The sequence below is a fragment of the Diabrotica virgifera genome, chromosome 3 (assembly GCF_917563875.1).
Source record: "Diabrotica virgifera virgifera chromosome 3, PGI_DIABVI_V3a".
Classification (NCBI taxonomy): domain Eukaryota; kingdom Metazoa; phylum Arthropoda; class Insecta; order Coleoptera; family Chrysomelidae; genus Diabrotica; species Diabrotica virgifera.
The window spans coordinates 113,863,830-113,890,996 of record NC_065445.1 but is presented as its reverse complement, the minus strand read 5'-3'; the positions used below and the strand labels follow the sequence as shown (position 1 = coordinate 113,890,996).

The 27,167-nt window shown below is 32.4% G+C and overlaps 1 protein-coding gene across 2 annotated transcripts in view; it reads left to right on the top strand.

Annotated features, from left to right (window-relative positions):
• Window positions 1–8,187: 8,187 nt before the first annotated feature.
• Window positions 8,188–27,167, top strand: part of LOC114327432 (SUN domain-containing protein 1) — a 42,171-nt gene continuing 23,191 nt past the window's right edge. Inside the window, exons 1-3 of one of the 2 annotated variants that reach the window (XM_028276053.2) lie at window positions 8,188–8,412; window positions 13,728–13,790; window positions 15,383–15,500. In XM_028276053.2, the coding sequence (XP_028131854.1) occupies window positions 8,307–8,412; window positions 13,728–13,790; window positions 15,383–15,500 (287 nt within the window). In that variant the 5' untranslated portion in view covers window positions 8,188–8,306. The remainder of the gene's footprint in view (window positions 8,413–13,727; window positions 13,791–15,382; window positions 15,501–27,167) is intronic. The other variant, XM_028276054.2, reaches the window with a different exon arrangement.

Below are 27,167 nucleotides of genomic sequence, written 5' to 3'. Positions count from 1 at the left end.
CAAACATGGACCGCGCGGTGGCCATTCAATTGGTTTATCTGGCTCCCATCCAATCCAACGTCCTGGATATTCTCGAAATAAAAAAGAGCTCTAACGGCATTACTAAAATGTGGTGGCGCACCATCTTGCATTAAATACATCTGTCGTCTAATTGCTAATTGGATATTTTCTAAGTAAATCGGTAGATCATTTTGTAAAAATGATAAATAATGTTCCCGTCTAATTTGTTGGGAAGAAACACTGGCCCTATTAAATAGTTATCGATTATTCCAGTCCAAACGTTTACTCTAAAATTAGTCTGATGATGAGGCACTTTTTTAACTTTGGGATTTACATCGGCCAGATATCAGTGTGGGAGTGTGTGTGGTTGGAGCAACTAATGATGATTAGTTACTCCATTTCTTGTGAAAGTAGATTCGTCAGTGAATAAAATACGTTTTACTTATAAAATTTATGTTGCGTCTATTTTCTTCTAGAAGCCAATCACAAAATCCCATTCGTTTAGCCTAGTCTTCCAGAAGTAATTCTTGAACTTCTGTGATATGGAAGGGGTGAAGTAACTGCTCCTTAACTGTTCTCCATACCTTCATACCAGGTACTCCTAATTCAGCTGCTACCTTTCTCATGATTGTGTCGGGGTGTTCGTCAACAATTTCTATTATATAATCTTCATTCGTACGGTTTTTGGACTACCACTATTACCGAGAACTTGTTTTTTAAAGTGCCCGTTTCTCTTAAATTTCGGTAAATAGTCAGGAAAATACGCCTTCTACAAAATACATACGGTACATTTCTATTAAGGAACTTCTCAGCATAGCGCCTTGCAGTCGCTGCACCATTTCCTTCACATTCACCTACTTCTAAAATGAAGGCCTAGATCCCGCATATCAAAAAAAAGTTGATTAATAGCAAGCTGAAAATTTGTTAATAGCTTAACGGTGTCTAGTCGGACAGACTTTGATGAACGGGGACACTGGAACAGGGGAAGATTTAATTGTGGAACAGGCTACAGATTTAAAACGTCAGACCACGAAAGCCTCCCATTTATTTTGTCAGACAGAACTTCCAATTGATGTGTTACCCTTTCATTAATATAAACACTCATGCAAAAATCGGACTGCTATTTGTCACCAATATAGTTCCTGTCACTTGACATGTTCTACGTGTCGGACTTATTAAAACGCTCAGTTGGTGATAAATACCAGTCTGATTTTTGCATGCGAGTTTAATGAAAGGGTAATAAATCAGTTGGAAGTTCTGTCCGACAAAATACATGGGACGTTTTCGTAGTCTGACGTTCCAAATTTTTAACCTATTCCACAATTAAAACTTCCTCTGTTCCAGTATCCCCATACATCAAAGTTTGTCCGTCTAGACACCGTTAAGCTATTAACAAATTTTCAGCTTGCTATTAATCAACTTTTTTTAGTTTAGTACGCGGGATCCTTCAATAATAATATACTCCAGTGTGGTCCAACATCAGGCACGCGGGCCGCATGCGGCCCGAGCCTCGTTAAACTGCGGCCCCCGCAAACACATTTCAAAAATATTGCCATTGATAACTTTTAACTGTTCCAACCCTGTCTAATTTTCCGTAATCTTAAGAAAGTAGTTAACCTTGAACACCCACTCCCGATGAGCGAACAGTTAGCTTCAGTCAGCTGCATGTGTCGTGTTAAATTAACAGTGGCGAATAAATTGAATCGTACGTTCCAAGGAAAATGGAAAAATCAATATTTCTTCATCGAATTAAAAGGCACACCTCAGTGCATTATTTGTTGTCAAGTACTCGCGGTATCAAAAGAATACAATATTAGTAGGCATTATGAAACCCAGCACAAAACAAAATACGACAAATATAAGGTGAAGCTCGCAATACTCTTGTAAAAGAACTTAAAGCTAAATTGAATAAACAAAAATCTCTATTTTACAAAACCGACAGCTGTTCAATCATCAAGCTTAGCAGCATCATATGAAGTATGTTTAGTGCTTGTCAAAAGTAAAAAAGCATTTAGAGATGGAGAAATGATCAAGCGGTGTGCCGTTAAAATGGCGCGATCCTTTGGAGATGAAAAGATGGCCAAAAATTTTGAATGTGTTTCAGTTTCCCATCAAACTGTATCTAGAAGAGTTGATGAGCTGAATACTCATGTATTTAAAAAAATGGTCGACACAGTTCGTGATTGTTTGTACTACTCCTTAGCCCTGGACGAATCTGTTGATATTACTGACAAAAAGCAGCTATTAATTTTTGTTAGATGCATCATTGAAGATTTTTGTGTAACTGAGGACTTCTAAAACTGCACCACATGGAAGACGGGACCAAAGGTATAAATATATTTGAAGCAGTTAGTGACGCTGTGAAAAATATAGGCGGTTTTCAAAAGTGCTCTTTTGCATAACGCATAACGGGATTGGCTGGACATTTGCGGAAAAATGGTGTTAACTGTGTTATGTTTCATTGTAATATGCATCAAATCCATCAAGAGGCTCTCTGCGGAAAGATAATTAAAATCAGCGATACTATAAAAACTGTAGTGCAGATAGTAAACAGCTTAAGAGGAGGAAAGCAGAGCTCAGCGACACCAAACATTCATCTCTTTCTTGGAGGAATTAAATACTGAATATAAGGACGTCCCCCTACATTCAGAGATAAGCTGGTTGAGTGCAGGTAAATGCCTTAAAAAAATTTTTTCTTTAAGAAAAGAGATCGTACTGTTGTTTGAAACGGAAATTGTTATTAACACGGACATATTTATAACAAAACTTAAGAACAAAACATTTCTTCATGAACTGGCATTTCTAACAGACATTACCTCTCGCTTGAGCACATTAAACCTACAACTCCAGGGGAAAAATAAGACAGTATCACAGTTGGTTGGTCAAATTGAGACATTTCGCAAAAAACTTGATCTTTTCGAGAACTGCATGAAAATAAACGACCTCACACATTTTCCTGCGTGTTTCGAAATAAATCAAGAAGAAACCGTGGTCGATTTCTCGAGGTTTCCAAAAGTTCTTACAGCAATAAAAAGAGAATTCGATGAAAGGTTTTCGGAATTTGATGCCCTAAAACCCGATCTTGAGCTTTTTAACAATCCAATGGGAGTCAACATCCAGAACCAATCAGCAGAATACCAATTAGAGCTGTGCGAGCTACAGTCCGATTCGTTTTTATCAAGCAAAGAAAAATGAAGACATTAGTACCTTTTGGAAGTTAGTCTCCAAGGATCGTTTTCCTAAACTTCGTAACTTTGCGTTGAAACTATATTCAATGTTTGGTAGTACGTATATATGTGGTGAAAGTACATTTTCTGCTTTGAATCATATTAAATTTAAAACACGTAATCGCATGGAAAACGATTCTCTGGAAGCGTTTATTAGACTCACTACGACTAGTATAGATATAGATGTGCAAAAGTTAGTAGAGGATAAACCCTTGCCTCAAATATCCCATTGATTTTTTATTTTATGTTAAATTTTAAACATAACATGTAAATTGTAAACCATAATAAAATACTTGTAAATAATATGTCGTTTGTATAGGGCAGTGTTTCCCAAACTTATCTAAAGCGCGACCCCTTTTTGTTAAAAAAATTGTTCACGACCCCCTACTCATCACCCAAACCAAAATAGCGACAAAAATAGCGTGCCTAATTTACAACTGATGGTTTCTCAAATTTTATTTTACTTTACTGTTTAAATTCAAACTAAATACATTTAAAAAATTCAACAATTATTTTAATAATTGCGATCTGTCCCACTAGTACACTAGTAGTACTTCTGCCAGACTAGCATTTACAATAAAAATAAATAATAAAAAGTCGACTGCACATTGTACACCGCGACATCTTTGTGTCTACATCGCAATACTTTTCCATGATATTCGCGAAGGCTCTACTGCTTACTTCGCTACTAGATGGCACTCTGGAACGTTCTCGTAGCCTCGTTTTGGCTTTATATAAGCGGCGATGTGCAATGAGACCTCAGTTCGAAACACCACGTTGTGGCGAATGCAGCGGTTTTAAGTAATGAGTAAATATTTTGCGACTTACGTATTCCCGTTTACGTATTTACGTCTACGATAAATTACAAATTATGGATAAGTTTTTAAAAAGAAGTGCAGAACCATCTACGTCTGAAAGTGGCAGTAATAAAAAGAAAAACAGACTTTACAGTGATGAATATCTTAAATATGGTTTTACCATTATTTCCAATAAACCACAATGTGTTATTTGTGGAGAAGTATTGTCAAACGAAAGCATGAAGCTATCAAAGTTACTTCGACATTTAAATAGCAAACATCCAGATAAAAAAGACAAACCCGTAGAATTCTTTGAAAGAAAGCTGAACGTCCTTCACAAACAGCAAGATACTTTTCAATTGGCAACCACTACTAACGAAAAAGCATTATTAGCAAGTTATAAAGTTGCTTATCGCGTTGCCAAAACTAGTAATCCGCACACAATTGCTGAAAATCTGATTTTGCCAGCAGCTGTTGAAATGGTACATATAATGATTGGTGAAAAAGAGTCTGCAAAGTTAAAAACAATACCTCTGTCAAATAATACTATCCAAAGAAGAATTAGTGATATGGCAGAAGATATTCAAGCGCAAGTTGTGGAAAATCTTAATAAATGCACGTACTTCTCTCTTCAAATGGACGAATCCACGGATATATCTAACTGTGCCCAATTTATTACGTTTGTAAGATATGATACAAATAATGGCATTCAAGAAGATATTTTATTTTGTTCCCCATTGGAGACCAATACCACTGGAAAATGTTTATTCGACAGTTTTGTGAAACGCACAAGTAAATATGTTATTGACTGGGGAAAATGTATTGCTATATGCACAGATGGCGGTAGAGCTATGACAGGACATCAATCTGCTCTTGTCGTCAGATTACAAGAAATAATGCCTAATGCCACATGGAGACATTGTTTTTTACATCGAGAAGCTCTGGCGTCAAAAGCTTTACCTCCTGAAATGGACTGTGTTATGAAATCCATCATTAAAGTTGTAAATTCCATTAAAGGAAAAGCTTTACAGACCCGTATTTTTCGAAAAATCTGCGAAGACATAAGTGCTATATTTCAAAATCTTCTTTATCACACCGAAGTAAGGTGGCTTTCAAGGGGCAACGTCTTAAAAAGAGTATTTGACTTAAGAGCAGAGCTTTTAATGTATTTGAAAGATGAGAAGTCCCCATATGAAAATCAATTTTCCGATCCTATTTGGCTTTTGAAACTAGGTTTCCTTGCTGATATATTCGAACAATTAAATATTTTGAACAGTAATTTGCAAGGTCGCGACATTAATATAATTACAGCCACAGATAAAATTAAGGGGTTTATAAGAAAAATCGATTTATGGTCAACTTCACTTGGCAAAAAGCAGCTCGATTCATTCCAGTGCGTTCAGGAAATTATAGAAAATGTATGTTACAGTGCTACAAATTTTGAACAAGTTTATGCAGGCATGCAAGTTACTTTGCTTAATTTAAAACAACAGCTCTGTGATTATTTCCCCGAAGAAATTCAAAACAGTTACGACAGTTGCAGATGGATACTGAATCCGTTTTTAGCCGATTCCTTTCAACATGCTGAAATATCAATAAACATGAAAGAACAACTTATTGAAATATCAAGTGATGGAATGTTGAAGCTCCAATTTTTTTCCCAGAACCCGGACGAATTTTGGACCAAAAAGATGCAGGAATACCCTCAGTTGGCGAATGAAGCTGTAAAATGTTTGGTTCCATTTGTAACATCATATTTATGTGAGTTAAGTTTCTCGTCTATGACTGCCATTAAAACAAAAGTGAGAAATCTTCTCGTACTTGAAAACGATATAATTGTGTGTGTCTCAAATACACAGCCTAGATTTGAAAGACTAGTTTCAAAAAAACAGGCGCATGGGTCTCATTAACATTGTAATATTTGACTTTATTTTTTTCTTTTACTTGTAAGGACTTTTAATATTTAGTTTTATGTTTCGTTTGATAATTAATTGTTAATTTTTATTTACGGCTTTATTAAAATAAAAATACATGATTTAACAAAGTAGTGTTTTTGTCTTATTTTGGAAATTTCCGGCGACCCCCCTAGTACCTCATTGCGACCCCCCAGGGGGTCGCGACCCACACTTTGGGAAACACTGGTATAGGGTGAGGCAGATAAAGGGCCTATTAGAAATATCTCGAGAACTAAAGGCAACGGAATTATGAAAATTGGAATAAGGGGACTTTGAAGACTGATCTATTTAATGAAAATATTTTCATCGATTTGGTACTTCCGGTTATACCGGAAGTTGCTTATAACTTCGTTTTTTTTTAATGAGGCACCCTATATATTTTGACATTTTCGGATTCTGCTCGATTTCTTCTTTCTTAAAATATAAGGTTTTGTAACATTATACAGGGTAGGTTAAAAGATAATTACGTTTTCTTATTAATTTCGTAGTAATATTCACACCCTGTAGGATTGTAGTAGTTTGACATAATAAACTCTATTTGTGTTCAAATGATTTTTAATATAGCATACTATTGTTAACAATTATTAGTGTAGCAAGATTTTTAATTTTAGTATACAGGGTGGGTCGAAACTCGGAATGAGTATTTTCTGAGTTTTCTTAAATGGAATGCCCTATATTTTAGTATTGTATTGAAATGATATTTCATGGTACTTTTTTACTTCTTAAGCATTCCCTATACCTAACTGCTTTAATTTGTGCTTAATTGTTAATCGCACCAACAATCTTAACTTCGATGGTATTTTGATAGCTCAACCATTATTGGCAATTTTAAATATCAGTCTAGATTGATATGTATTTATTTCCAAAAAATTATTTGTGATTGAATATTTTCACGGCCAACCTAATACAATTTCGCCTATTTTGTGTTGCAATTAATGTTTGGATTGAATCACCAATAACTCACAAATTAAAGCAGTTAGGTATAGGGAATTCTTAAGAAATTAAAAAGTGCCATAAAATAACACTTCATTACAATACTAAAATACTATTTAAGAAAACTCAGAAAAAACTCATTCCGAGTTTCGACCAACCCTGTATACTAAAATGAAAAATTTAACTACACCAATAACTCTTGACAATAGTAGACTATATTAAAAATCATTTGAACATTAATAGAGTTTATTATGTCAAACTACTACAATCCTACAGGGTGTGAATGTTGCTACGAAATTAATAACAAAACGTAATTATCTTTTAACCTACCCTGTATAATATTACAAAACCTTATATTTTAAGAAAGAAGAAATCGAGGAGAATCCAAAAATGTAAAAATATATGGGGTGTCCCATTTAAAAAAACGAAGTTACAATCAACTTCCGGTATAACCTGAAGTAGCAAAGAGACCAAAATATATCCATTAAATAGTTAATGCCTCAAAACCCTTGTATTCCAAGTTTCATTATTCTCTTAGCTTTAGTTCTCGAGATATTTCTAATAGGCCCTTTATCTGCCTCACCCTGTATATTATTTTTTAAAATAAACTTTTTTTGAACGAGTCAAGTTCTCTGGCCCTTCATAATAATTTCAAATTTAATACGGCCCGCAACTTCTAAAAAGTTGGACCACACTGATATACTCAATCCAAGTTGCGACCAATCCTGAATACAATAATTAAATATTTTGGTAGGTATGTTAATAATTTTGGACTACAGCACACTATAGGTATATTAAAAATCTTTTGAACACAAATATACTTTTTTATGTCAAATCTGTGCAATTCTGCAAGGTGTTAAAGTTGGCAGGAAATCACTACGAAGATCTACTTTTTAGTAATCAGGAAGTAACATGAAATAAATGAGAATCTCTGATCCTATATTTTTAAAAGTATATTTCTACATCCAAGCATAATATACTTAAATTAATTTAACTTTTATAAATAGTTACTATTAAAAAAACGTCCTCAAATAAAATTATAGATATTATTTAATATACTTCAGTAACTATCCCCTATGCTGTACTGTAATATTGTTATAATTTTTTTATTTTTATTTTTTGCGATTATTGATTTTGGAATTCACATCTATTCGCTATAGTACTAATAATTTATTTTAAAAATTTCTCACCCCGGTGGGATTCGAACCCGGGTCTCCTTCATGGCAAGAAAGAATCCTCACCTCATACCCACCAAGAATTCTCCAATGTAGATTTCTATACATTAAGAAACAATTGAATAAAATCGGTACGTCAAACATAACCTCTACAGTTTTAATAAGTCAATTTCAATTTGAGAGTTTAAAAAGGAAATAAAATTAATTGTTTAAATTTAAATGAGAATCTGTAAAAGTAAAAAAGTGATAATGAATTTAGATCCTATCGATATATGTCCAAAACCGGCAGTGTACCAAAGAAGCAATGGTCGTGAATCCCATTTATGTAAGTAAATAAACTTTTTCAGATGGTATAAGACGAGATAAAAGAACGATCCTGTTTTAAAATATTTATGTATTGTATAATGGACTATGTATATTATCTAATAGGATCTAGGTATTTACCTGTATAATAAGAAATGAGTTAATAAATAATATACAAAATGATTATAATTAATAAATCATAGAGAAGTAATTAAAGTACTTACCAATACATATTTGTAACTTTTCCGTACCTATGGACATAAATATAACAGTACAACACGCATACATAAAACTCGTAGACTTTTTCCATTTATATACGTAATTTTCAAAAGTAAACTAATCTGGAAGTTTTTAATCACGAAACACAAACACTTTTTTATAAACCGGTAGTATTCGATTACACAATGGACATTGTTGCCTGTTTGTATACTAATACAATATTATTTGATAATCATAGCTTTTTTAATACATTAAAAAATAATAATAATAGGTTTGTTCTAGCATCAGTTTCAAACGGTTTGAAACCATCAGCGAATAGTGGACCAGTGCGAGTAGAGGGGATAGCACTGGTGACTGTATTATGTTCTCTCACTGACCAACTGTTTGCTGACGGTTTCTGACTATAGTTTGACTGTTTGCTAGAACAAACCTAATATCATACAGATACCATTGTAAAACGTTAAAAATATTACATAAACTAATCTTTGTGAAACAAGAATACCAAATTAGGTAATATAACATTCCGTCAAAATTGAAATCATTACAAAATCAAAATACATAGTTATTAGGTCTGGATCCCGCGTATGAAAAAAAAGTTGATTAATAGCAAGCTGAAAATTTGTTAATAGCTTAAGGGTGTCTAGTCGGATAAACTTTGATATATGGGAACACTGGAACAGGGGCAGTTTTAAATGTGGAACAGGTTAAAAATTTGGAACGGTCAGACCACGAAAACGGCACATGTATTTTGTCCGACAGAACAGACTTAAACTCTCCGAACAGAGATTAAACTCTCATGCAAAAATCAGACTGCTATTTGTCACCAAATGGGCGTTTTATTGAGTGGAACATGTAGAATATGTCAAATGACAGGAATTATGACAGGTGATAAATAGCAGTCTGATTTTTGCATGAGAGTTTAATCTCTGTTCGGAGAGTTTAAGTCTATTCTGTCGGACAAAATAAATGTGCCGTTTTCGTGATCTGACCGTTCCAAATTTTTAACCTGTTCCACAATTAAAACTGCCCCTGTTCCAGTGTTCCCATATATCAAAGTTTATCCGACTAGACACCCTTAAGCTATTAACAAATTTTCAGCTTGCTATTAATCAACTTTTTTTTCATTCGCGGTATCCAGACCTATATTGAAATTTTGGTCTGTCTGTTAGTCATATTACTTCATCTCCAATTGATAGAAAGAAATATTTTTGTTACAGCCCTTTGCAGTTACAAAATGAAAATCTATTTTTTCCAATACATGAATAATTGTTATAGATTTTATATTGAAAATGGATATATGGCTTTTTTATGGCAGGAACATCTTTAAAAGATGACAGTAAAATTTGTGCACTTCATAAAAACTATTATGGGGGTTTTGTTCCCTTAAACCCCCCTTAAATATCTGTGAATGTTCCAATTAAATTATTTGTCTTAGGTCCGGTTTCACCAACAACAAATAAATCAATGAATAGTTATTCGTTGAATAAAATTTATTAGACGTTTATATTTTTATTTTGTTTAAATATAACTTTGACAATTTGAAGTTAAGGGGGTCGGTACAAAGTTTCGGTTCCAATGCTATTTAGATGGGATTCATTTTTTCAGAAATCTGAGAAAACTAATTAGTATTTTTGAAAAATTTAAACACAGAATGAAATATTACGTTCTTACCGAGGCCCGAAAGTCCCTGAAAACTTCTATAATGTTTATTTTAATAAGTTACAGGGGTGAAAAACTAAGAGAAAATGTAGTTTGATTTTTAATTTCAAATATCTCATTCAAAAAAACTTTTTGTTGATTCTAAGGGACTTTCGGCCATCGATAATTTAAAATTTTTTAAAATATTTATTAGTTTTTTCAGGATTCGAAAAAAAATGAACACCATGTCCGTAGTGATATTTTCCAAGTCGAACATTCGCTATCTTTGTCATACAACGCACTGAGTCGAATAAAATATGGTGACAAGATAGTGACAATTTTAAATATTTGACATGGCATCGGGAATATTTTGAGTTGTTGATTAAATCATATTGATAGTGTATTTGATAAATAATTGATTTAAGACAAGAACTTAATAAAAATTTTATTTATTGTTTATTATTTATGGAAGATCTAGGCAGAAAATACACTCGGATATATGCTGTGATCCAAGTATTTTGTTGTCAAAGATGTTCAAAATTGTAAGCGTTCCATAGTAACAATATATTATTAAAAAATCACGTTATCACTTTTCCTATTTTCTCAATTGAGTATTAGTTTTTGTTGTACAGTATATACATTATTACTGTATACATAATCACTGAATACATGTGTGTGTGTGTGTGTGTGTGTGTGTGTGTGTGTGTGTGTGTGTGTGTGTGTGTGTGTGTGTGTGTGTGTGTGTGTGTGTGTGTGTGTGTGTGTGTGTGTGTGTGTGTGTGTGTGAAAAAATGGCTTGGATGCGGGTCCGTTAGCCACAGATTTTTATTTTATTTTTACCTCAATTTATTAGTTTTGTTATATTCCCACCTATCTGACTCAAATGACTATATTTGTTTCTTTCAAGTAGTTTATGAGTAATTTAAATATTTTCATTTTATGACAACTTAGTAGATATTCTATACTAATTGGAAAATGAACTTGTGTTTGTCGTAAATTGTAATACAATTGATTTATATATCTCTCGTTAATTTTGCATTCAAAGAAAATATGGTTCAAATCTCTAATCGAAACATTATCACAAAAACAGAATGATGAATTAACTATTCCTAATTTGTGCAGATGTGCCTCATATTTTCCGTGTCGAGTTTTTAATCTGACGATAGTAGAAATATCTTGCTTTGGCAGGTTATACTTAAATATGTATTCAGGTGGCGGAGGAAGTTCTTGATGTAAAGAAAAATATAAATTTTTTGATATGCTTGAAATATTTTTCCATTGTTTTTTCCATATTTTATTTATTCTATCTTTGACGTCATTTATTGCATCTGTCGATAAGATATGAGTTAGGATCTCACCATTTTTTATTGCATCTTTGGTGAGATCCTAACTCAGATCTTATCGACAGATGCAATAAATGACGTCAAAGATAGAATAAATAAAATATGGAAAAAACAATGGAAAAATATTTCAAGCATATCAAAAAATTTATATTTTTCTTTACATCAAGAACTTCCTCCGTCACCTGAATACATATTTAAGTATAACCTGTCAAAGCAAGATATTTCTACTATCGTCAGATTAAAAACTCGACACGGAAAATATGAGGCTCATCTGCACAAATTAGGAATAGTTAATTCATCATTCTGTTTTTGTGATAATGTTTCGATTAGAGATATATTACTGAATACATAGGTAGTGAAAAAATTATCAGTAGTAATTGCACAAGAGCTCTAAAATTATTGAATTTTTCCCGAGTGTCACTTTGGCAGTTTTAATTTCACGAGCTGAAGGCGAGTGAAATTATGTCAAAGTGTCACGAGGGCAAAAATTCTATATTAATTTTAGAGTTCGAGTGCAATTTGTTGCGATTATTTCATGAATAAAACTGTTCAAAACCAAAATTTTATTGTAATTTATATATGTAAGTACCAATTAGTGAAATTAAACACACAGTTGTTATAAATATGTATTTGACGGTTGAAAGTCATCACTTTTATAATTTTTAAAACATTTGTCATTAATGTCACTGAATGTATTTTTTCGTAGCAACGAAGGGCATCTGACGTAATATGCTTAACGACGGTGTAGCTTTCTATTGGTCAGAATCTCCTATGAATGAAATAATCATATTAATTAACTGAATTAATAATTTAAGCAATTATACAAGTAACAGTTATCCAAGAACATTCAAAAGCCATCTCTTCAAAGTTAATGATGACATTGTCAAGTAATGTTTACATATCCATACCAGTGAGAATTTTACTATACGTAATTTGCCGTGTAAAGACAGAAAAAGTAGGGATAGCCGTAAAATATTTGCGCCTATACTCTTAAACTGACGATTTTATTTTCTTACAAATATTTACAGCTAGATTAACTTGCCAGTTTAATCTAAGAGTAAATATTATTTGATAAATAAATTAAATAAGTCCTATTTGAAGTTAGTAAAATGGAGAAATGCCAGTTTATTGATCGAATAACTTTATTCATAGAATAAACTACTATTGTCCTTTTCATGATCATTTTTCAGTGCGTAACAAATGATAGGAAAAAGGGTAAGTCCGTGATAATACACATTTATGACATTTATTCTAACATGACATTTTAGTTAAATCTGACAGTTGTCACATTCTATTTTCAATTTGGAATAAAAACAAATCAAATGTGTTTCTTGCATTTATAAAATGGTATTTTCTTTGATTTGTATAGTCTTATAAATTATACAGATTATATTTGTAATATTATTATCTAATTAAAGAAAAATTATTTTTTTTATTATGGCGCCATCTATCGACAACTAGAATAACTAGAATAAATGTTATAAAAATGTCACCGACAAAATGTAATCACCGACGTGCCTTTTTTTCTGTCACATACAATTTAGTGCGTTAGAAAGAAATCTAAAAACTGTGACGCACTGAAAGATGATCATGAGAAATACTGTACCTATTTATCTTTGGTGAAACCGGCCATTAACGTAGTAAAAAAACAATTAAAAATCTAATTACATAAAATAAAAAAATAAATAAATAATGAAAAAATAAAAAAAACAATTAATAATATAATTACAAAAAAAATATACAACCAAATCAGAAAATTATTTAAATAATTGTAGTATGTTAATTTAGAGTTAGAAATGCAGAAAAAAATTCTGATTGCAAAAAAATTGTTTGTTTTAAAATATCAAAATATCAAAATATAATTGGCTTCGCCAAAAACATCAAACTCACAAAAAAAATTAAATTATTATTGTGATACCATTAGCTAAACAGTCTAAACACATTATTTTTAAAACAATTTCGCTTCTTATACTTTTTCCGATAAGTCAGTTTTTATCGAGATATTTTGAACATTTGTAAAATCCAAAACATATTTTAAATGGTAAAGATTATTTATAGAGACCTGGTGATACTATTATGAAAATAACATAGGAATCACAGAAAATAAAAAATAAAGGATAAAATTAATATTTTTTAGGTTTTTGGGCTATTCTTATGACTGCAATACTTACGATAATATTTTTCCTAACTGGAATTTACTGTAAGTTGTTTTCATTTACATATATTGAAAAATAAATAAAATGTTTAGATAACTTCTATTTTATTATATAGGGTGTCCCAAAAGTAGCGGAACGGTCGAATATTTCGCGAAATGATCATCGCATCGAAAAATGAAAAATACGTGTTCAATATTTTTCAAAAATCTTTCGAATGACCCCAAACACGACCCTCACACTCCACCCCGTGGAGGTAGAGTGGAGGTAACTTTAAAATGTTAAATGTAAACCGTCAGTTTTTATTGCAGATTTCGATTCCTTACGTAAAAGCGTTGATTGAAATATCAATACCCCAATACATCAATCAACGGTAAAAGTAATAGGTCTGGATCACGCGTATGAAAAAAAAGTTGATTAATAGCAAGCTGAAAATTTGTTAACAGCTTAAGGGTGTCTTGTCGGATAAACTTTGATATATGGGAACACTGGAACAGGGGCAGTTTTAATTGTGGAACAGGTTAAAAATTTGGGACGGTCACACCACGAAAACGTCACATGTATTTTGTCCGACAGAACTTCCAATTGATTTGTTACCCTCTCATTAAACTTTCTACCTCCTGTCATAATTCCTGTAATTCGACATATTCGAGTTTAATGAAAGGGTAACAAATTAATTGGAAGTTCTGTCGGACAAAATACATATGACGTTTTCGTGGTCTGACCGTTCCAAATTTTAAACCTTTTCCACAATTAAAACTTCCCCTGTTCCAGTGTTCCCATATATCAAAGTTTGTTCGATAGACACCCTTAAGCTATTTTAACAAATTTTCAGCTTGATATTAATTAATTTTTTTTCATATGCGGGATCCAGACCTATAAGCAACTTTTATTCGAGAGCTTTTTTCGAATTTAATTGTGGATAGATGGAGCTATAATCGGAAAAAATTATTTTTGTGGCTGCTATAGGTAAATTATAGAAACGGTCTAACATATCAAGAAATACACTTCCAAATGAAAAACCAAAAAACACTTGTTTAATATTTTTCAAAAACCTATCGAATTGCACCAACACGGCCCCCCACGCCACACCCTGGAGGTGGGGTGGGGGAAAATCAAACATCTTGAATAAGAACTCCCGTTTTTTATTACAGTTTTGGTTTCCACATAAAAGAATAAGTAACATTTATTCGAAACATTTTTTGGAATTGTTGATAGATGGCGCCAATAAATCGTATTTTTACGATTATAGTGCCGTCTATCAACAATTGCAAAAAATATTTCGAACAAATGTTACTTATTTTTTCATAAGGAATCCAAACCTGCAATAGAAATGTGGATTCCTATTTAATATTTTAAAGTTACCCCCACCCCACCTCCAGGGGATGGGGTGGAAAGTCATGTTTGGTGTAATTCGATATATACTATCGATAAAACTGGGGGTTTCTGTTTAAGATTTAAAGCTACCACCCACTCTAGCTCCAGGGGTGGAGTGTGAGGGTCGTGTTTGGTGTCATTCTATAGATTTTTGAAAATTATTGCAAAAGTTTTTTTTAGGTTTTCTATCCGATGTTTATTTCGCAAAATATTCGACCGTTGCGCTACTTGTGGTACACCCTGTATAACCCAATTGTTTTAGATGACGTACTATCCTTCAAGGATTTTACTGAAACTGGAGCATATTATTTTGAAATGAGAAATATTAGATACGAACTGAGATACTTAACAGACAAATTTGACAAAATTGATATAAAGCGGTAAGTCATAAGTATATTTTTTACATCTCTCCGTTTACAGAACTGAAGGGTAGACTGGTAAACTCTGCTCACACAGGGTGCATATCAACGTAAATCTGTGTAACGAAACTTTGAACAAGGTTTATCAAGCAATACGAAGAAACGTCCAAAAAAGCTCCCACGTGATGTCATTATACAACAAAAGAAATGGAGAGGATATTAGAGCATCCACCCTATAGTTCCGATTTATCGCTCTGTGATTTTCACGTCTTGGGCTACTGAAAAGGCCGTTATTTCAGATGGACGAAGAAATACAAAACACCGTAAAACAATGCTTCCAACTATATCCACAAGAATTCTTTAAACAGGGTTTGCATTGGTTGGTGAAACAGTAGAATATGGACCTTAAAGATAGTGGTAATTATTTGTAGATATTTTTTTGGATCTGGAAGATGTGTTTCAATTGAACAAGCCCCGTAATAATTTAAATTCTAATTTTTCACGTGTAGTTCAATCAACAATTTCTCATGGAATTTTTGAGAATCAAGGTCGAGTTCCTTGAACATTTGGATTTAGGTAGTATTTATAACCTTTGTCAAAATCTACCCTACGCCGAAGCGGGCTTTTGCCCTGGGGGTGAAAACAGCCCCATCTAGGAATGAAATTTTTTTAATCAAAATAACTGTGGAAGTCGACAGATTGACCAATTCTGAGTAAATTTTGTTCTACAATTTTTTTTGCAAAGTTGATACTTTTTAAGTTATTAGCGATTGAAACTATGATTGAAAAAACTCACGTTTTATAACCATTTTTCATGAATAACTTAAAAAAATTTAATAATAATAATATAGTTTATTTGTAGCAACTAATACATAATAAATAAACCCAGTTTCTCACTGAAGTTGTTTGTCACATGGACTACAACTTGTGCGTGGGGGTTAAATTTTGATTATGCATATTACTAAACAACATTAATTTATCTTAAAGTTTACAAAAAGGAATCAAATATAGTATTTTTCGCTCATTTCTCTTCAAATTTGGGCTCCGCTTCTCATTAATTCATGGAAAAAATCATTGAGAACAAACTTATAGCTAATAAAAAAACAAAGAGATTTGCGTCGGAAAGACCTATGTAAACTCAATAACGACTGAGTTATTGCTCTTTAATGGATGGTTATTTTCGAAGAACCTCGAAATGGAGAACCTTCAATCTCAAATAATCCCAAAAGGGGTGCAAATTTTTGGGGAATTCTTCAGAGATGTCTTTTAAAGTTCATTAAAAAACCTTTTAAATGAGCTCTGATAAAAGTTTTTGGCGTTAAAACCAGGACCGCCGAGAGGGCGGTACATCCGGTACATTTTACCGGGGCCCCGAGATTTAAGGGGCCCGGCGTCGACCAGACCAAAGACGTAATTTTTCCCGTTTTTTTTTGCTCTTCACTTTATGTCCATAATTCGTTTAATTGATACTCGACTATATTTAATATTATGACCTTTAATCGATTTGGTTTAAAATTTTAACAGCAATAAATCCCAGGAGTCAAATACTGCAGTGCAGTCAGATAAAACTATGGTATGGATATGGAGATTAAAAATATATCAGGGCTTCTAGAAAATTTACAAAAAATCAGAAGAATCTATGTTGAAGAATCTAAATTAGTTACCAGCAATTATGGCATAAATCCTTAATTTACATCAAATAAAGAAAAACGGCGCAAAAAGCCTGTGAGATTTGTTTGATGATTTGCCTGGCCCTAGTAGTGATGCGACTGATAATTTTGAGCCCGACGCAATATTTCGCTGGGAAATATTTAATATTGTTATATAATAAGCAATTTAACCAGAAGATTTAATGCGGAAAATAAAATGTATTCGCTATTTAACATTTTATGGATATTCCGAGATGAAGATGACAATGTTAAGAAAAAAATTGATATTATATAAATTGATATAAATTGATGAAATAATATAAATGGCAAACAGCCGAAACGTCTAAGCAAAATCAAGTGTTTTATTTATAACAGACCGCAAATCCAGGAATTAAAAACCAACTATTTATAATATAAATATGTATTGCTAATTCACCAGTCAATTTTAAATATGTAATTCACCAGTGGTGGATGCGGGTTTTCCCTGTTAAAATCCGTACGTTTCTATGCGACTAGCAATGCGAGAGTGGGGCAAAAGCCACTACAAACATTGCTCGGTCGCCATGCGCGACTACAGATTTTACTTCCAATTTTTCGGAGAGTGGTTCTACTGTCCCTCTTTATACTGTGATTAGGGTATTTTAAAATATTTTTCTCTCTCTAACTTATGTACGTACCCATTTGATTTCAGATTTATTTACATCAATTTCTGCTCTTATTATTGAAAATTCAGAGTTGGCGCAATGAAAAGAATTGACCGTTAATTTAAAACGAATCTATTCATATAAATTTTATTGAATTTGAGTGACATTATATTTTCCATAAGATGTGTGCGGTGTCCGTTATTGTGTTAAGAATATTTTGCACATTACCGGTGACAGTCGCAGAAGCGGAAAGGTCCTTTAGTTTTCTTTTTTGCATAAAAAATGCTATGAGGTAATGAATGAAACAGGGCCTGGATTCCGTGCACTGTAGATATCTACACGTCGCTTTCTATCGATGTCAATTTTCGTAAAAATATTTGAATTTTTAGCTTTAATTGAATTATTTTCTAGTTTTGCTAGGTTATACTCTAATTGATGCTGAAGTGACGTAAAACAAGAAAATATTTGAATTAAAACTAAAAATTCAAATATATTGACATTGATAGAAAGCGATCGGCGAGATGTCAATATATTTTAATTTTTAGTTTTAATTCAAATATTTTCTTGTTTTACGTCACTTCAGCATCAATTAGAGTATAACCTAGCAAAACTAGAAAATAATTCAATTAAAGCTAAAAATTCAAATATTTTTACGAAAATTGACATCGATAGAAAGCGACGTGTAGATATCTACAGTGCACGGAATCTAGGCCCAGGATCGTTTAGCTGCCTTTCAACTTTGTGAATTGAAAATGATTTGGTAAAATCATGCGATTTTTAGAAAATTAGAGACATTTTTGCCAATCGGAAAACTCGAAAAGCACCTGTATTATAAATATTTTCACTCTTATAAATTTAATAAAATTTTGTACAATCAAAATTGAATAAAATTTATATTTGAAATGTTTATTATTTTTATTATTTATAATTTTATTTCTATAAAAAATAAACAATTTTTTCGCTCTTCACTTCTTGCCGGGGGCCCGCTCTTCACTTTTTACCGGGGCCCGCTCATCCCTCTCGGCGGCCCTGGTAAGAACTGACTGACTTATGACGAAAATAAAGTCGCTCCCTGCTTTTTTTGATGTCCTCGTCAACGAAAAACCCTCGTCATTATAATTTAAAAAAAAATGAATAGCTTCGCACTTGAAATTAATTTTATTTAGGTATAATTGATACGATCCATGTGATTTGACCGGTTTGAAATGCTTAGTTAAAAAAAAGTAGTGGATTAAATCGAAAATGACATTTTTATATTAAAAAAAAGTTCATTTTTCTTAAATAAATCTAAAAGTGTTGATAATATGAAAAAATGTTTGAAATTTTAATTGAAGAATTTATTTTACTAAAAATTTTGATATTTTTGCTTTTGTATCATGAACACTTTTAGGTTTATTTTAGAAAAATGCACTTTTTTAAATTATAAAAATGTAATTTTCGTTTTAATCAACTACTTTTTCTAAACTAAGCCTTTCAAACCGATGAAATCACATGGATCATATCAATTATACCTAAATTAAGTTAATTTCAAGTAGGAAGCTATTAGTCCTGTCGCCAGGGGGGGTACAACGGCCTCCTGTATTCAGATGGACTTATCCAAGTTTTTTATATATATTTTGATCCGTAGAACATGAATTTTTTGGGTAACAGTTGATCCGGATGTCGATAAGGTTGTTATAAACAAAGAACTTGAGGAATTACTTACCAGCCATTTTTCGCAAAACAAAACATTTTTTTGTATTTCTTGGGCCATTCTAACCAAAAAATGTTCCTACAAATTTTTTCATAGGATGCATAGTTTTCGAGATAAACGAGGTTGAACTTTCAAAAAATCGAAAAATTGCAATTTTTAAACCCGAATAACTTTTGATTAAAAAATAAAATAGCAATTCTGTTTACCGCATTTGAAAGTTCAAGTCAAATTATATCGGTTTTAGTTATTTGCATTGCTAAAAAGTTATTATTTTATTGCTAAACCAAGCTACAAACACCTAGTGTTTGAGTGATGTTGTCAATGATTTCTCATTTAAAATCGAACGAGTAGGTAGAGTAGCTAAAAGTGCAGGCGAGGCGATTTCTACGTAACATGCGTTAAAACGCATGTATTAGGCACGGGAAACACTATGTGTTTATAGCCTTTTTTAACAATAAACAAATAAATTTTTAGCAATGGATATATTCAAAACCGATAGAATTTGTCTTGAACTTTCAAATGCGGTAAGCAGAATTGCTATTTTATTTTTTAATCAAAAGTTATTCGGGTTCAAAAATTGCAATTTTTCGATTTTTTTAAAGTTTAACCGCGTTTATCTTGAAAACTATGCATCCTACGAAAAAACTTGTAGGAACATTTTTTCATAAGAATGGCCCAAAAAATACAAAAAAAATGTTTTGTTTTGAGAGAAATCGCTGTTATGTAATTCCTCCACTTCTTTGTTGATAACAATCTTATCGACATCCGGATCAACTGTTACCCAAAAAATTCGTGTTCTACGGGCCAAAATAGATTAAAAAAATCTTGGGTAAGTCCATCTGAATACAGGAGGCCGTTGTACCCCCCCCCCCTGGCGACAGGACTATATTAATTTCTATTAGGATTGTTATGACGAGGATTTAATTGTTACATTTTAACAAAAGCAGGGAGCGACTTTATTTCCGTCATATAAGTCGATCAGTTCTAATGCAAAAACTTTTATCAGAGCTCATTTGAAAGGTTTTATGATGAACTTTAAAGGATTTAAGTTTTCCGAAAACGTTGTTTTGGGAAATCTAAAAAAAGTTAGATAAGTTTTCCCGAACAATTGCACCACATTCGAGTTATTTGAGATTGAAGGTTCTCCATTTCGAGGTTCTTCGAAAATAACCATCCCTTAAACAACAATAACTCAGTCGTTATTGTGGTTTACATAGGTCTTTTCGACGCGAATCTCTTTATTTTTTTTAGCTACAATTTTGTTCTTAATGATTTTTTCTATAAAATTAATAATTTTTAAGTTATTCATGAAAAATGCTTATAAAACGTGAGTTTTTTAATGAAAAATGCATAGTTTCAATCGCTATTAACTTGGAAAGTAGGTATCAACTTTGCAAAAAAATTGTATAGAACAAAATTTGCTCAGAATTGGTCAATCTATCGACTTATAGTTATTTTGATTGAAAAAATTTTCATCCCCAAGATGACTGTTTTCACCTCCAGGGCAAAAGCCCGGTTCGGCGTAGGGTAGATTTTGAAGAAGAGGGTAAATCGAGCTTAAGTCCAAATTTTCATTAACATCGGTGTTGATTCTCAAAATTCCACGGTTTTACAGTTTTTTACCGCTGATGAATGGTCTAATCTAAATTCACAATCAAGATGCAGTAGAAGTAAACAAACCAAGACACATTAACTGTTACAGGGAGTACTCCTGAATCATAATTTACAATGTATCTACATTGTAAATCCCAAATAATGATTTACACAGTTTATACATTGTAAATCATGATTCAGGAGTGCTCCTTGTAGCAGTTAACGTGTCTTGGGTTGTTTACTTCTACTGCATCTTGATTTTGAATTAAGTACCTATAGCCTATAGTGGGTGAAATTCAATCCCAGATCTACTATTCTTGTTCTCATGATCATTTTTCAGTGCGTCACAGTTTTTCGATTTCTCTCTAATGCATTAAGTTTGATGAGACGGAAAAAGCGGTAGCTCCGTGATTAAACACAAAAATAATGCAACATTACAATGGTTATATACATAAGATGTCTATTCCTAACCTACGTTTGATTCGTTGATATTTAGAATGCGCGTTATTTCTAGCCAATCATATACACGTATTACGAACATTTGACGAAAACTTCGTCCATTTTGGCCATTTTTTGAAGTGTCAAAGAGTCAGTGACGGTTATTATTCAGGTCAGTATTTTGTGTACCTGTCATTTTGAAATTTCGAATTCGACTTCCCTTGTGTTTCACAACGTTTTTGTGCATTATTTTGTGTTTTGCTTTAGAATTTAGTTCGTTAAAAGTTAGTTTTGTATTTTGGTTTAGAATTTAATTCGTTAGAAGTTAGTTTATACTCCAGGTCATTATGCAAGAAAAATATTCATAGTAAGGAGACGTAACTCATGGCTGAAGAACTTTAGGAACTGGTTTGGATGTAATAACAATGAATTATTTAGAGCCGAGGTTTCAGAAATAAAAATCGCTCTGATGATTACCAACTTTTGAAGCGGATACAGCACCTAGAGAAGAAGATAAAAACACAATTTATGGAGAGTTTTGTGTCATTTTTTAATGTTTCCATATTTATAAATTTAATTAACAATATTGTTTACTTTTTAATTTTATTCCCCTTTATAAAAAATAACTACATGTTAACATATTGTGTAAAAATCAAATCTACTAAATTACTAATTAGTTTAATTCCACAAGCTTTTCACCTATGGCTAAGTACGATTCGGGCATCTGTCAGATTCGTCAATAATTACATGAAATAAGTCTCGACACACCCAATACAGTATATGACGTCATAATTAATGACGCACTGAAAAATGATCATGAGAACAAGAATAGCACGTCAAAAAAGAAAGCTATCCGCTTAATCACGTAGTAATAGATAAATACATTACTTATATTAGTTCAGTCATCGGAACTTTAAACATTAATCTTCTGTCTAATATATTCATTTAGATACTAAAACAACTTCATTTTCTCGTACTATTACCATAACAAATTATTTTCTCCTTGAATATAGGTACACTTCTTGACGACGTCTTTAGAGGATTGATCCCTAATTAATTACACTAAAGAAGTTACGAGAAATGTAATAAAGATTGATTATATCTAGTCCCACGGGACGTGTCCTCAACAGTAAATTTTATTGAAGAGCGCAGTACAGATCCATATTCTCTGCGGTGATTAATTTTAAAAATTTTCGCAATTGGGAAGAACTTGGAGACACGGACACCTCTCTTCTTAAAGTACTCTAATTCTAATGTAATATATATTCTTAAATTTTTTACGGGAAAAAACAAAATCAATTTATAAAGAAAAATTTAATAGGTTTTATAAAGAAAAATAAAAAAATGTGTGTGTAATTTGTACGCACGTAAGAAGTTATACTTCTATGATTTCAACGACATAAATATACTTTTTTGCACGATTGATCATTTTTGACTGTTTACCGTGACAGATTTTACGTCAGTAGGTGACATTTACTAGCAACTCGACGGTAAGTAATCCAACTCGACGGTAAGTACTCCAACTCGACGGTAAGTAATTCACTTACCGTCGAGTTAAAAAATCTCTTAATTTTAATTTATTTTTTGAAAGAATAAAGAAAACTAACGAATTATTTATTAATATTGAAACTTATGGTACAATTTGTTAATTTTTCTCTTCAAATACGCGATCAAAGTTGAAAACTTGGAAATATCAATGCCATCATAAAGAAAAACGGTGGATTTAATCATTGAATATTCTGCCCAGAGGCTTCCAGGAGCTTTCAACTGCATATGTCTTTGAACGAAATATGCCAATAGAGTCTTTTCTTCGATTCTTAAATTCTTGCCTTCATACCATTTTTTAAAACTTTGGTAGGTATTTTGATAACGGATTTTGGATTTTCGGGAATAATTGCGGAACAACCTTCTTCCCAAGCCCGTTCAATTTCTTCAAACTCACTTTCGCTCGTATTTTAATTTATAATAATCAAAATTGTACTTAAAATTATTGACAACTAAATAAAAACTCAATTCTCCATTGTTGTTATGCACCCTAGTTAATACCTAACAACCAAAGTATCTATCTTGATAAAATGAATGAAACTAGTCAATATGACGAAAATGTTTAATTTTATAATTTATAATGGTATCAATCGTGCAAAAAACGTTATAAGCATGTCGAACGTTAAGGGTAACCGATCTCAGGCAATAATTGGAGTCGTCGCTCCGCTCCTCCTCCAAACAATTGTCTTCGATCGGTATAAAACCCTTACCGTTCTCCATACTTAATATACTATAAACAGTTTATTTTTATTTTATGTAAATATTAAACTAATTTTAATGCTTACCACTTTCCAAAAAAAAAGGAGAGGAATGGTCCAGATTTGAACCCAAGACCTCTCGATCTGTAGCCGAATGCTCTACCAATAACGCCACGAGCTCTCTGTTTGTATAGTTTCTCGGACATAATGACAATTCACGGTAGCAAACAGACGAAGTGAAGTATAATAAATATAAACATGTTTTTAATACTTATCTTACTCCCGAGGAAGATAAATCCAAAGACACAAAAATTATAATAAATATATTTACTAAAAACACTAATATACTCTTTTCACACCTTTTTTGCACTGATATATACATAACTTGATAAAAGAGTTAGCAACTAACGCCATACTGTCTGTGTGCGCATGCGCGCAGAATAATAAAAATTCACTCCCAGTCGCGCCTAAAGAAGTATAACTTCAAAAATAATAAAAAAATAGAAATCTTGTTTAAAGCTCCAGCGTTTAGATTCAAAGCATTTTTATATACCTACTCAGTATATCTCTCGCAACGTGACTAAGAAGGAAAATAATATATAGGGGGTGCCTTTTCCGGCAAGCTTAAATATGGTATAATGTCTCCTCCTTCAAGTAGTATTTACGTGTTTTTGCGTTTTTTCTAAAAATCAGTGGTTTAAAAGTTATTTAAAGTGGATAGTTTTATCTGAAGAGCACTGTACATTACATACGGTGTGTCAAATTTTATATTAAACGATACATACTTTGCAAAAATACGCCTCTGATATCGCCGATTTGTATGAGATCACCAGATGTATACATTACTAGTATTTTATAATTTAAAAAAACAATTGGATGTTTTATTTCCGGAGAAATAAAACCTCTACTGAGACCAAGTTTCTGGTTATGCTTTCGTACTTGCAAAACAAATGAATGCTGAATGAAAGAATACACGGGGAGGTCTATAATTTGCACTTCACTTCTTGCCTAATTCAGGGTGGCAAAGTTCCAACGAAAACTTGGTCTCGATACTTAGTTAGGAGTCAAACTAATACGGCAGAATTCGCCGTAAAACGAAATCAAGAGACGTACTATGTTTCAGTTGAGTATGTATTTTAGATTATTAGTGTGGGTACCCTTACCACTTCCTGATATACATTAGAGTCCACGAGTCTTTATCCGTGCGTCATCATTTAAAGCATACGAAATAAGTCGGAAACTTACTAAACGCAACAGCAAGTGACAGAAAGTGGGTATTACTCCGATCACGGTTATAGTATAAAATTTGACGGTATCAAATAAATAGAATGTCAAATTTAAGTTTTACTTTAAAATTTTGGTGCATAATTACAGCTACATTTGAAGTAGCTTACTAAATTATTTTATTGTCACTGAATAATAAATAAATAAACAATTTATAAAAAAAATTAAGTAACATATTTTCTTTTTGTTATTTTATTCAATTTGGCGGAACATTAAACGCAAGCATTCCTTAACTGTGTCAATGAGGTTAGCTTTGTAAGTTGTCAAAATTAATCGTAAAATAACATAAACTTACCATAAAATTTCAAACTCAAATATAAAATTAGTTGTGAAAACTGTTTGTATACTATAAAAATCTTCAAAATGCAAAAATTCGACAAAATAACCGCAAAAAATTCAACAAACTGACAGCCACAAAAGTAAACAAACCAAAACGTCAGAAATTGTACTTAAAATATGTGAAAACATCCCCAATCGTCTTTTTTTTTGTACCTATCTCTTTTCAATGTACTGAATCTAGATCGTGCATAAAATAACATGTGTTTTTACTTAATAACAGGCGGTAGCTGGTTTGTCATTAGTTTCATGCGTGGAAGAGAATGGTGCTAGATAGAAAGTATGTGTTTTATCTCGCCAGGTATTTATGACGCACGGGTAAAGACTCGTGGACTCGAGTGTAGTTTCGTCTTCCTACATGTTAAGCTGGGATCCAACGGAACGTAGCGTGGCACGTGAAGAGAAATAGAAAATAGAAAATATGTAACAGAAGAAGGTAAAAACTAAAGAAGGGAGTCAACGCAACGTGAAATAGCGTTATTTCCCTCCTAATTTGCAATTTACAATCCTTGGGCTAGGACCGAACCTTCTCGTTATGGCCGGCTTGGAGTGGCGTGAGCTCGCCCGTCGTTTTTCGGTAAATTAACACGGTCCAAAGGAAGTCAGAAGCTGATACAAATCCTTTCGACTCGGCTAGGGACTGATACGGTCCCAGTCGTGTCGGGGTAAGTCAGAAGCTGATACAAATCCTTCTGACTCGGCTAGGGACTGATACGGTGATGTCGTGGTAATTTTGATATGAAGTGGTATACGTTACTACGTGTTTGAACTTTAATCATTGTATGAATTAACCAGTTTATTAAAATTCCTACCGCCAACACTAGTAGTGTACCCTCGATACTTGAGGAGAATGTATGGTCGATAGAGAATCTCCATCAGAATGGTCCGACCGTATTTATGAAAAAGTAAATATTTATATTTCACAGCAACGTGGAGCGCCAACCGTGCTCTCTTCTCTTTTCACTATTATACAGGGTGTTAGTAAATATAAGTATGACAAACTTTAAGGGGTAATTCTACATGAAAAAATAATGATAGTTTGCTCTATAAACGTATGTCCTCAAATGCCTCGTTTACGAGATACGGGGTGTTGAAATTTTTAATTCAAACTGCGAATTTTTTTATTGCTCTAAGACCGTTTGAGCTATGGGAATTAAATTTGGTGGGTTTTAAGGGGTAGTTATTGCGCATTTTTTGACATACAAATCACAATTTTGTATTCATCATTGGTGCGCCTACGGGTAATGGTCTGAATTTTTTTAAAGAAAAAAATAGTACGCCACTGAAACATTTCAAATTAAAAATTATTTTTGTATTCCACGTTTAATTTATGATAAAGAACCTTTCTTGTCTTTTTTTTTCATATGGTGCACCGTTTTTATGCAAAAAAATAAAACATTTTCGCGCTCGCGCGTATTTTTCATTTCTTAATACATTATCAAGAACTTTCTAATATAATAATACCAAACTAAAGCAATAACAGAAAATATTTCTAAAAAGATTTTAACTATGTGCAAAGCTACAACAAAAAAATGTTCTAAATTACCTCCTTTAAAGGTGACAGAGTAATTTTATATTCACCATTGGGGCGCGTACGAGTAATGGTCTGAATTTTTTAAAGAAAAAAGTACACCACTGAGATATGTCAAATTAAAAATACTTTTTGAATTCCTCGTTTAATTTACGACAAAAAATCTTTCTCGTCTTTTTTTCATATGAGACGCCGTTTTTATGCAAAAATATAAAATATCTTAACGTTTACAAAGTATTTGAAATAAGTTTCTATGCACATGGAATCTACCTCGAAT